Source organism: Sturnira hondurensis, unplaced genomic scaffold, assembly GCF_014824575.4.
Source record: "Sturnira hondurensis isolate 20B ecotype Veracruz unplaced genomic scaffold, ASM1482457v3 Scaffold0004998, whole genome shotgun sequence".
Lineage (NCBI taxonomy): Eukaryota > Metazoa > Chordata > Mammalia > Chiroptera > Phyllostomidae > Sturnira > Sturnira hondurensis.
In genome coordinates, this window is record NW_028077629.1 from 7,683,049 (window position 1) to 7,696,432 (window position 13,384).

At 36.2% G+C, this 13,384-nt stretch overlaps 1 protein-coding gene across 1 annotated transcript in view; it reads right to left on the reverse strand.

The window, feature by feature from the left end:
- Window positions 1-13,384, reverse strand: part of HERC5 (HECT and RLD domain containing E3 ubiquitin protein ligase 5) — a 50,322-nt gene that overhangs the window by 35,825 nt on the left and 1,113 nt on the right. Inside the window, exons 2-10 of the mRNA XM_037046125.1 lie at window positions 12,025-12,145; window positions 11,264-11,340; window positions 8,777-8,998; window positions 7,450-7,541; window positions 7,060-7,190; window positions 4,590-4,735; window positions 2,915-2,991; window positions 2,109-2,212; window positions 739-798 (exon numbers count right to left, since the gene is read on the reverse strand). Coding sequence (XP_036902020.1) covers window positions 739-798; window positions 2,109-2,212; window positions 2,915-2,991; window positions 4,590-4,735; window positions 7,060-7,190; window positions 7,450-7,541; window positions 8,777-8,998; window positions 11,264-11,340; window positions 12,025-12,145 — 1,030 coding nt within the window. The remainder of the gene's footprint in view (window positions 1-738; window positions 799-2,108; window positions 2,213-2,914; window positions 2,992-4,589; window positions 4,736-7,059; window positions 7,191-7,449; window positions 7,542-8,776; window positions 8,999-11,263; window positions 11,341-12,024; window positions 12,146-13,384) is intronic.

Below are 13,384 nucleotides of genomic sequence, written 5' to 3' on the forward strand. Positions count from 1 at the left end.
CTGCAAAGCAAAGGGTCATGGGTTTGATTCCCAGTAAAGGCACATGCCTGGGTTGCAGGCCAGTCTGGTTGGGGCATGTGTAAGAGGCAACCAAAATTATGTTTCTCTCTCTCTCTGGCTCCCTTCCCCTCTCTCTAAAATAAATAAGTAAAATATTTTTAAAATGGTATTATAAGAAATGTATATGGAAATTGAACATAATAAAAAAATGGACAAATATATTAAGTGTAAAACAATGTATAAAGCACCACATAATCCCATTTCTATAAAAGAATACCTTTACATAGAAAAAGTATACACACAGATGCTAGTAGCTATTACTCTTAGGTGGTGAATTATGGGTGATTTTCATTTTTTTGTATGTGTAATACTGTGTTTTTGACATTTTCTATACTGATCATATAACAGTAATTTTTAAAGTGATAAAACATAGGTAGTTATTTTATCCTCAAACCATCTCTTTACAATCTTTCACAGTACTTTTAAAAGAGATATAATTGACATGTGTTAGTTTCAAGTGTATGACATAGTGAGTCTATATAGTTATATTATTTCAAAATTATCACAACAAGAAGTCTAGTTAACATCTATCACCAAATAGTTATACTTTTTCCTTATAGCTTTTAAGATCTACTCTCTTAGGAACTTTCAAATATACAATACATTATTATTAACTATAGTCACAGCTGTTTTTAACAAGATTTTGTAAATTCATTACATATATTATATATAAATTACCTTTCCCTCACAAAACTTCCAGTCAGACAAGCAGGAGATGAGAATATCTCTCTGATTTCCCTATGTTAAGGAATAAGACAATGGTTAAAACAAATTGTGATTATGCCTCCTTATCACCTGATAAATCACACAATAAATAAACATCTTATAATTGTCATTTTCCCTCTCCAAATTGTTTGTTATTGCCTTGAGTATCTAAATGTTCATTCCATTTATTAAATCTCAAATTTTTAGTGGTGAACATGGAAAATAAAGATACGTATTCAGAGATGCCACAGAGAAAGAGGAAAAGGTTTGACCTAGGGTATTTTCTTCGACAAATAAAAAACTCTCATCTCACCCAACTTTTCCCAGCCCTATTTATTTCTGTTCTACTGAAGCAGAAACCAAAAAATTACCAGAAATTAAACTGGGGAAGGAAGAGTACGCTCAGTCAGATCTTATTAGTAATTGCACAAATAGTTCTGGATTGTTTATGCTGAGCAAATTATAATGAAACTTTTTGTACAACTACTTTCCAGAATTAGAAAGCCATACCTAAAATATCTCTAAAAAGGACATTTTTGTAAAAATTAAATATAACCTTTATAGGTGTAGGAGTTGTTCAGCTGTGACTATGAGGTCCACAAATAAGTGGTTCTATAGTCAAGTAAGACAGAAAAACTGTAAACTGTGCTTCCTTCTCAGATAGTCAAAATACACAGAAACATATCAAAGGCCCGGAGAGGTTCTGAGTAAAGAAAGCTGCTCTCATGTATATTACATGCTTGTTGTGATGATTAATCTTATGTGTCAACTTGGCTAGGCAACACTGCCCAGATATTTGTTCAAACACCAAACTAGGGGGTGGGAGCTGGGTGGAGGTAGGTAAAGGGAGGAAAAATGGGGGACATCTGTAATAATGTCAACAATAAAAAAACCTAAATGTTGTTATAAAGCTATTAAGTTAGATTACATTTAAATTAGCAGACTTTGAGTAAGGCAAATTATGCTCTTTTCTGTGGGCGGGCTTCATCCAATCAGTTGAAGGCCTTATGAGAAAAAAGTTAAGGTCTTGGAAAAGAGGAAACTCTGCCTCCAGACTGCCTTGGGACTCAAGCTTCAATATCAGCTCCTCCCTGGGCCTCCCCTGTTAGTCTGCCTTATGGCTCTTAATCCCCTGAGCCAATTCCTTTAAAAATCAATCAAACAAACAAACAATCTCTCCACACACACACATTCTTTATTGGTTCTGTTTCTCTGGAGATCTCCGGCTAATGGGCCACTTAGTAGACCACAAAATCTTACATCTGTATATTGTGCTGCACAAATGGGTGGGGGGAGATACAATTTTAGGGAACTGCATAAGCAGACAGACACATGAAGTGTACCTTTTTGTATTTTGCCATTGCTTAGTCCCCACATCAGCAATCCACCTCTTTACAGTCCCTTCATTCAGTGTGGGAATTTTCCTCCTCAGATTAACATAGGGATTCTGTAAACAAACAAGGAAAGTAAAATATAATAACTTAGAAACAACAGAAACAGGAATTCAACTTTAAGGCAAATTCTAAGAATAGATGGTAATTCTGATTTTTAAATAAGGATAGCATAGCTCTGGGAAACTATAAAGTGAAATTCTACCAATAAGTAATCCATCATTTGCCTGGTTGCCAATTTGGAATCAAATTTAGATCCAAAGTAAATTTCTCTGAGTGCCCCAACACTCAGCACTTTATACATGACTGGATTAAAATGAACATCACACAGCTCTGAGGGGAAGGAAAGGTCCTAAAAGGGCTGTGTGTGAAAGTGGGAAGAACTCAATCTGCCTTCACAAAGTAGGACGAGGATGTTATTCACAAGCCTGTGAACCTCAGGTCTTTTTCAGTACTGGCTGACAGAGCTACATTAGAACAGCAACACTGACCAAATGCCATTCATTTGGCAGGGAACCTCCCAAAGCAACAAGAAGAGTCTAAGGAATTCTCTCTCATTATTAAACATTTACCAGGTTCAAATCTGACTCATGTGGGTATTTGTGTAGTTTAGACAATAAAGGATCGGTAATGTCTTGCCTATTTCCTCAAAGTCAGCCTAGTTACACCTGATGATTTTGGAATTCACCAAATTTGGATTCTGGAACTGTTTTTACTTAAAATACCAAATTAGAGAATTTCTTGAGATCTCTTTTTACCTCTTTTTTCATCCAGAGCAAAATGCTTTGACTCCCTCCAGCAATTAATATTAACTCCTTTTCTGAGTTACGGCTTTCTGAAAGGGACATACAGAAAGAGTTTAGAATGTCATCTGACACAAACAAACATGCACACTCAATTTAATTTAAGATTATTTTTAAATTTAGTCCTTTTAGCTTTCTGATAGGCAAAGACTCAGCATATTTCCTACCCATAAAGCATATATATATATACATGTATCATATACACATCACATATATATATATATATATACACACATATACATATATACGCACATGCACACACACACCTACTTCAGGGTAAAGTCTAATTGATAAACAGGTAATTCACAAGGTTGATATGTGACATCAGTTTAGTGTACATAATACAAAATATTTGATTAGTTAACTGTTCCTTGGTGTAATTTGACTTCTATTACTAAAACCTATGTTCTACAACTCAAGATTTGATCAATGACTATTGGCTGTGAGGCAAGTAAATAAGTTATTTTAAAAGTCTATGTAAGTTAAATGGTTATAAGAAATCAAATATATGCACTGCTCAAGGAAATAACCCTACTGTTCATTTTCCCAGGAGAACTGAGAGAATTCTGGTATTCTGGATTACCATTAAACTTTCAGAAACAGTAATAACCGTTCTGAAGTGTTTCAAAGAACAACTTAATTTTTTAAAGATTTTATTTATTTATGTTTAGAAAGAAGGGAGGGAGAAGGCAAGGGAGAGAAACGTCAATGTGTAAGAGAAACACTGACTGGCTGCCTCTGCACAGGAGGGACAAGGCCCACAACCCAGGCACGTGCCCTGACTGGGAATGCAGCCAGCAAGCTGAGCCATGCCAATACAGGCCTGAGGCACTTCTAGAGTAGAGGGTTTCACAGCTCAGGCTCTGAGGTTGCACAGGACACAGTTCAGATCCAGCCAAATCACTTATGGGCTAATAACCCTTTGCTCTCTAAGTCTCTGCACCCTCCAGTAAAATGGGACTGAGAGTACACATCTCCTTGAACTGTTCAAAGATAGGTGAGACAGACAACACATGTGTAAGTTTGTTCAGCACAGTTACCTCACATGTCAACTGCTCTCATTCTGAGGATTTTACATGACTGAGTCAATTTAACGAGGTAAGAAAACAAATCACCATGAAATTAATAGGCCCCCCTGCAAACTGGAAATCAGAGGCTGCATATGCTTCTGAATCCACATAGTCTATATTTTTATGTTGTATCATTTTAGGTCCAAATTAATCTTCATTGAAGGTGTAAGAGGAAACTAAGTTATTTTAGCTTGATAAATTAGACTGGATATTTTTTTATTTTTTTAAGATTTTATTTATTCATCTTTAGAGGGGAAGGGAAGGAGAGAGAGAGATTATCAATGTATGGTTGCCTTCCATGCATATCCCACTGGGAACTGGCCTAAAACCCAGGCATGTGCCCTGACTGGGAATTGAACCGTGGTTGTTTGGTTTGCAGGTCCACACTCAATCCACTGAGCTACACCAGCCAGGACAAGACTGGATATTTTAAATTCCAAGTAAAAAATAAAACCAATACGTAGAGAAACTCCCTCATAGTCATACATTTCTTTTCTTGCCACATTACAGTTTCTTGTCAAAGATATTTATGCTAAATCCTGTGCTCCTATAGCATTTACCAAATCTGATTTCTTCATTTGATGGCAATTTCATGGGAAGTGGTATCAGCTGATTATGTGTTCCACAGTTTCCCAGCTGTCCTTCTTTTCCAGAACCAAATGAAAAGACCTTCCCCAAATCAGAAACATAGGCAAGTGTGTGCCACCTATTAAAAAGAAAAAACACACATACACACAGAGTCAGTTCTCAATTATCCACAATGAAATACAGTAAACTGACAAAATTAGGTTGCCCAATGAATGAAACTAGTTAACCAACTGCCAATGCATGAAAATTGCCAACTGGAAACTAAGAAACCATCAATGTGTGGTTGAGATGACTTTGGAATCCCTAAGTCCACTCAACACCATGATGCTGCACCTTGGCTAATGGTATTCCCTTCACCAGGAACAAGCATCCCCCCCTTGCCTTTTCCTCCCTTTTTAAGCCTTGGCTTGAGAGTCCCCACCTCTTGGAAGCCACCTGAGTCCCTCCTCTCTCCACCCTAGAAAATGGAATTAGGTGATCCTCTGAGTGTTTACTCTATTTCCCAAAGATTTTATTACACTGATTTTCTTACAACTCTGTTCAATGGTCTCTCCCACTGTATAGAATCTGGCCTTACTCAAAAAGAGGTTTAGCCTTTGTCCACAGTGCCAGTGAGGTAACCTCTAAATCCTTAGAATTAGCCAAGTGACAGGTGTATCTTTATTATTCCTGGCAGGCCCCCGAGACCACACTCAATAGTTTACCCAGATGGCTCATGGAGGGCCCTTCTGGTTGCAGTTAGGCAAACCTAACAAGCGGGGGGAGAGGCTGGACTTCGAACTCCACCTAGACATGACTCCATCAATCACAACTAAGCAATGAAACTGCAATAATAACTTTGGATTCTGGTGAGCTTTCCTGGTTGGCAATACTCTACACATTATCATACATCAGGCTGGGAAAAGGTTAACACTGTCAAGGGGAGCAGATGCCTGAAGTTCCTTATTTGGACCCCTCCTAGGCTCTGTCTATGCATATGCATCTCTTCCTTTGGTTATATTAATTTGGTTATATGCCTTCCTCCTGTAATAAATGTGACCACGAGTATGACAGCTTTCAGTGAGTTCTCTTTCCAGTGAATTCTCCTGTGTTAGTAGGGGTACTGCCCCGGTTTGCATTAAGACACCTCTAATGTGACAACTTCTCTTGGAACAAAAGAAGGTGTGTTATGAAAAATCCAATGTGGTGATTTGGATAATAGTTTCTTTGGATAATGCAGACCTCAGTGAATGCAGAGAATTATGCCATCCCGATAATTTGTGGTCTACCTTCATAACACTCATTTATGTAATTTTCACTCTGTGATCATGAGTCTATTTCTGTAGACTGAAAGTACATATACCAGTTTAATATCAAAGGGTGAGTAAACAAATGAACCTAAAATTCAGTACAGTCTAAATTTGGTTTTGGTTAGTGACAAAAAAACTGCTCAAAAGAATAGGTGTATCTGGGTGAAAATATTTCTGATTTCTAAGAACCAACACCTCACTGGTGAGAAGTGGACTGAATGATGTTCAAGAAAAAAAATAATTACGTAAGTTTGAGTAAGTTGTTCTACTTTTGTTTTTAAAAAGCTGTGAAAGACAAACTTCTCGATATTTCACTCAAACCAACAATGACTTTGTCTTTGACTTTAAGGTAATCACTCAGAAAGAATTATGGTAATGAAGTATAATGGCCCCTGAGGGGTTGTGAGAAAGCGATAGCATTTAATGGATGATAGTTTGAGATTCATGCTTTATTTTTTAATTCAATTCATTAAAGTAACATTGGTTAAAATCATATAGGTTTCAAGGGTGTATTCCGTAACACATCATCTATATATTATATTGTGTGTTCACCACTCCAAGTCAAATCTCCTTCCATCACCATTTATCTCACCTTTGTTCTCTCCCACATTTCCCCCAACCCCCTTTCCCTCTGATAATCACCCAGCTGTTGTCTGTATCTATGAGGGTTTTTGCTTAATCCCTTCACCTTTTTTAACTAGCTCCCGAGCCCCATTCCCCTCTAAGAGCTGGATATCTGTTCTCTATCTGTAAGTCTGTTTGTGTTTGTTAGTTTATTTTTTCTAAATAAATGACATTTTTCTTAAAGGCAAAATGCATTTGAACAGATACAAAGGTATTTCACTGAAGGGGCATCTTAGGAGAAAGAACTCATGGACATGGACAGCTGTGTGGTGCTTGCTGGGGATGGGAGAGTCTAAGGGGACTAAATGGCAATGGAAAAAATACAATTAAAAAGATTTAACTAAAAGAAGAGAAAACTATGTATACTAAAATAAAAACTGTGATTATCTATCAATAATAATGTAAATTAGGCATTTCACCCATGTGAAAACATTTAATACTTTTACCTCAACCAATGGAACTTTTATTAAACTTCCTATCTAGATTTATCATATGCATTTTATCAACGTTCATCAACACTACAACTTACCTTCCACATGCTATCTGGGTCACTCTATTCCCAACAAGCTCAGTCACCAAACAGGGTTTTAACTCATTCTCTGTTGAATTGTGACCGAGCTGCCCATATTTTCCAGCACCAAATGTAAACAGGAGCCCATCCTAAGGAAACAGAACTTTGTATGAGATTCTGAAGAAACATGACACATAAGTTGTATTCAGTGATACAAAGGCATTGGTGAAAATTAAAAAATACTGTCAAGCAAAACCCTCAGTTACCAGGAAGATAGTCTGGTTTGTGGGAAATGATGACCTTTCCTCCCTGGGGAACACTAACTGCCCACACCTAGACGTTCTAGTGCTTTCCCCACTACAAAGTGTTCTTCTAAAAGTACAATCAGCAAAACATGAGGACACGCACCTCTGTGAGCACGGCAGTGTGGGAGCCACCACAAGCAAGGAATTCAACTTTCTGACTGTCCAGTGCTTCAATAAGGGAAGGAAAATCTTCATCTGTACAAAGGAAAGAATAGTTGAAGTGACCAAAAGGACACGCTGAATTTCACACTAGAGTTCTGTGCTACTGGTAAAATACTTGGCATACTTACTCTCAGCATAACAGCAATAGTTTCCAACACACTGTGACAAGATAGGCTCTACATAGGTGTCTTTAGGCTTAAAGGTGGGACTGGGCAATGGTAAAGGACCACATCTGGGGGCACTCACCTATGGAAGTTATCAAGCTAATTCCCAGAGCCCATTCTCCTCTTTTTAACCTAGCCTGATTAACCATAATTGCAAGATACCTGATATTTTCAATTCCTATCGAAAATTATCCTTTTTGATGAATTTTTTTGTTTTAAATTCTCTACTGTGGTGTCCTTGCCTCACCCTATGCCTTCTTTCTTTCATGATTATTTTGTCAAAACACTTAAGAGATTCAGCAAAAACAGTTTAACTGCCCTTTATTCCTTTGCCTCCTTTGAATATTTTTCTAACAATGACTTACGGTTTTCCTGAGTAATTAATTAGCATGGGACCACATCAAGTACAGATGCAATGTTTGACCATAACTCAGGAGGGTAAGTGTACATTACCAGAGTTGATAAATCAATGCAATCTGCTACACCTGAAAACTCTAACAAGGTGTTAGACATCGTTAAGTTGTTCTGTCATCTACTATGTGGAGGTAGTTCAATGGGAATTACTGTACATGTTTCATTGTGTACACACCCATGTGTGTATGTATACAGATATAACTAATAGCTTATAGAATATGATTGGGATATGTGCGTTTCTAAGATAAAATGTTAATATCCTTTGGTCATAATATAATTATATTAATAGGCACTTAAGTGCACATGTACCTTGAAGGTCATTTCATCCAAACTCATCACTTTACAGAAAATAAAAATAAGGCCTAGAGAAAAACTCCAAGTGACGGGGTAAGGCCTTACAGTTCGTTAACTGTGACATGGCAACCGCGATCAGGTGTTCCAATCCCCAGACTGAAACACTTTCCCCCTTTCCACGCGGTCCTGACATGTGTCTCAATTATAGCAAGGACTTCCTCACTATGCATGACTTTTAAACCGATTCTGTCCTGAACACAGAGAGATAACCAGGAAGAACAGTAAAAATAAAAGTGAGGACTTGAACCATTTTTAGAAGGAATGCCTCCATTAAATTCATTAATTATCTAACAAAAAATCTGTTGATAACATGAATTTCAAAATATGTTTCCATACTGTCGGTGTGGCCCAGGCCTAGTTGTCCAAAATTATTTCTTCCCCATGAATAAATGTTTCCAGACATGGATAAAGCCATGCTGTGGGCTTTCCCTGCAGAAATTTGAGCCAAGGGGACTCCAGAGAGGTGCTCCACAATCTGTGGGGTAGGGGTTGAGTCAAGTACTTTTCCAAGTCCAAGCTGGCCATGTAAGTTCTGTCCCCATGCAAAAAGTTCACCACCTTGACATAAACAAAGAAAATACTGTCTTATTAAGTTTAAAACACAGCAGACATTACTCTAGGGCATTACATATACAATCCATATTACTGGTATACTATTACAAACTCTTACATTCAAACTGACAAGACTTCTTAACGCTCATATTTCTAAATCAGAAAAACCAGAGAATCTTATTAGCATAACAGTTATACTTCCTTACTTTCTACCTCAAAGGGTAGTGTTACGGACTAAGTGGTTGTGTCTTCCCCAAATTCATACACTGACATCTTAACCCTCAATGTGATGATAGTAGGAGGTGGGGCCTTTGGGAGGTAATTAGGGTTAGATGAAATTGTGGGGGTGGATCCCTTATGAACAGGATTAGTGCCTGCCTAAGAGACCTCAGAGAACTCTCTCATCCTTTCCACTGGATAAGAAGATGGTTCTTCATCAGTCACCAAATGTGTTGGTACTTTGAATTGGACTTCCAGCCTCAAGAACTATAAGTTTCTCCTGTTTAAGCCACCCAATTTATGGTATATTTCTTACAGAAGCCCAAACAGAAAAAGAGAGGCAGAATGAAGCTATGTGAACACATTATAATTAAACTCAAGAAATACTTATTTTTAAAACCCAGAGCATAGGCCTATGGAAAACAAAAACATTTTACATCTAGATAAAAACCTAAAACAACTCTTTTTTCTCTGTGTGAACCCCCTCTTCTTAATGTGCCTAAAGATGAAATTCCACACAGTATCTTAAAAGAACCAGCACCTTCTTCCATTAGTTGAATATATGAAATATATTTTTAAAGAAAAGTTTTTAGCCAATATGTAATAGAGTTGACAATAACTAATGAAGTCTGAAAAAATATATCAGAAGTAATGCTTACCGGACACCGCTCTGCAAGATACTATGTAAGATCTAGTGGCAGAGCCTGTCCTTCTAACATAATTATCATGACGAACCTTTTGGCCACCAAGAATATAATGATGAGAATGCAGTTTCATTTGTTTCCCCAATTATCCTTTTTCCTAGATGGGATTTACCAGCAATAAACCCTGAACATCCCCTTCCCCCAACATCACTAGAGCCTGGAGTTCTAGAAGGCACAGTGTGTCTGCTTCATCACAACCTGAACGTGGTAGATACTCAAAATTAAATATGTGTTCACGAATGGATGAAGTCAAACTATCAGGCCAACTTTTTCCAATGTAGGTTCATGCCCTGAAATTTCCACAGGGCCTTCAAAACAGGTCAAACACTTGATTATTTACTTTCTTTGACTCCCAGCTTCTATTCAGTTTATGTCTGTCCTATACATTAAAAAAATTTTTTCTTTGACCCCAAATCCCTCTCGTCTTAATTTTTCCTCCATGGTCAAGTATCTTTAGGAAATAATCCACTATAGTGTTTGATAAGAAACAGGAAATAATAAAGGGCTAGGGAGAATGCCTGAATTTCAAAGGTAATATGAAAACCCATCAGGGGTCTGCCAACTGGCCACAGAAGCAGAGCCAAGGGATTCTGAGCTTCTGCCATGGGAGTTGGAAGGGCACTAAGAAAAGGGAAAAAGGTTCTGGAAAAGGCTGGACTGTGTCTGGTCATGAATACAGAGGGAATGATTAGACTCTTCAGAATATTTTCATTTTTGAAAAATAAAACATGAAACTGCTGAAATAAATCTCTGGACCCAAGATGGAGCAGCTCCTGTCTGGGGTGCCATGTCAATCAAATTTTCGTGTTTTTATACATGCTCTACTTGACCAGAAAAACAGTACATCCTGGCAGTCGATTCCCGAATATCAAGCCAACTCCGGGCTCTATACTTATTTCCTTGATCTCCTAAATAAGGTCAGATACACAAAGGCAATCACTCCGTTTCCAAATTTGGTCTTCTATAGATTTTGGGCAAGAGCAATATAAAATTTGCTCTTGCCCAAAATCTCGGGGAAGAATGCTCCACTGCTTGTGAGGAACTGTACTCCCCAATTCATGGATTATTTACCCCCTAAATAAAGAACATCAAACTCACTACTAAATTGTTTTTGTTGTCATTTTACAGAATAAAATTACTGTAGGAATAGTTATTATGGAAACCTAAAGATTTTATAGGTCCAACAGTTCTCTCATTTTACATCTCCTTTAAGAACAATGCTCTGAACCATATTAAATTCAAAACCATATTTCTGTCCTGTTATCAAGTAAAACATAGTCATCTTATTAGTTCTACATACACACACATTTACTCCCTGTAAAATACAATTAATATTGCAGAAAAGTACCTTTTGAGAGTGCAAGAGAATGATAATCTCCACATGTGATCTGAATTATGTATTTTTCTTGTAAAATGCACTGAACCCTGGTGAAAGAAAATATTTTATACCACCATAGGAATGAAAGTCACAACATCAATGTTAGAATTATTAACTGTATTTAATTAGAATTGAAGCTCAAGAAAAAATTTTATAAAATTTTATACTGCTTCACATTTAGTACATCTAAAATTATTATAAAAATATATTTTAGTTAGTGGTTTAAAAGGAAAAGAATGTGCATTACATAGTTACAATTGTACTAGGATGATTCGAAGAATTTTGCAAACAATATAATTTTATGATGCAGAAATAATATGATAACAAGATAATAATAATAAGATAAAAAGAAGTTCTAATTCATAAAATCTACTAAGAGAAAGTGTCACAAATCATTCCACGATAATGTATTTTTTTCCTAGGTTCAAGATTTTTATTCTAGAACTCTAACTGTTAAGATTATTATGAGTTAATAAATTTGAAAGTCCAATTTGGGGCTAAGCAGACTAACCAAACATTTCCTTTAAATATCAAAGCAACACATGGTGAGTGCCCTAGCAACATAAATTGGTTTATAGTTTACTCATGGTCAGTTCAGAATTCATTGTTTATTTACGATGCCACTATATAAAGCAGGGGCTAGAATCATAAAAATTAATATGTTACTACAGAAATTATGATTGCCTTTTAAGTAAAAAATAAATAACTTTTAATTAAAAATAGTTCCCTACCTTTCACATTCTATGTTATAGTTGTACTCAAATGGTTTTCCATCTGAGGAGAGAATCAGCATGTGCTCTGCTCCTTGGTCCACGGAATGTATCTTCATTTTCTTTCCTAACTTAATGTACTCTGCAGAGCAAATCCAACCAGGAACTATCATCACTCTGATTATTACCCACTGTTATCATTGATTTTATTACAAAACACTTCAACGACTGGAAAAATCTCAACTAGACCACCTTTGACTTAACATAGTCTTGCCTTTAAAGAAAATTCAAGTACAAAAAGCAGACACATTAGCAATGATTATTGCCTTGGACTCTTTTTTAAAATTGGGAATGCGCTGATCCATACTTGGTTATTGAGTATGTCTTTTAAAAAGCCAATTAAAATTTGGTATTAGATTCCTGCTTAATAAGTTGAGATGGAAAAACTAAATTTTAAGTGACAGCAATGAAAAAGTGTATTAAGAAAATACAATATTTAGACAACATAATTCATTGTAGGAGCAAACATACTGTATATTCTGAGACATACTCTTTACAAAAACACAAAAATTAATGATAATAAACCCCTCCTGAATGCCTCATAGAGAAACCAAGGCCTACATTCTTAACATTATGTTTGAAGGACTATTTTTAAGAGAATGCTATTAAAAATTTTTATTGGTACATTTAGTGCATATTTAGCTCTTTGTGAAAGTTAAGAGATTTAAAATTGTTCACTAGTTAACATTTACTCTTATCTCATCACAAAAATTAAAGTAGGATATAGTAGATTTGGGGCCTTGTTTCACTCTTTAGTTCCAATGAAGTAGAAAATAGAACCTATTCATGTAAAATATTAAAGCACAAACCACTTCACATTATACATGCTAGGAGAAACAAAACAGTTCGGTAATAAAGAAAAAATGGTCTAACAGACGAACGATTTTTAGAGACTCAGCATTTCAAATTAGTTGAAAAAAAGGATTATTCAAAAAAAGGTATTGATTGGGACACCCGGTGGCCATTAGGAGAACACAAATAAATCTATATCCCCTACCTCACTCCTTAAATTAAAATAACAACCAAGGTTATCAAAAATTTTAACTTCAAAACTAAAAAGTTAAAATTTCTATAAAGAGCGCATTAAAGAAAACTTGGTATGGACAGCTTTCCAACACAACACAAAATCCGTAAGCCTCCTTAAAATAATAGATTGATGACGTACACTATAACATAACATCAACTAAATGCAGGTTGAGAGAAATATTACAGCGTATATGATTGACAAAGGGCTATTCCTACTTAATGTTCACATAACTCTTTCAAATTAGTAAAACTCAATTTTTTAAAAAGCCAGGAAAATACACGAATAGGTAGTGTA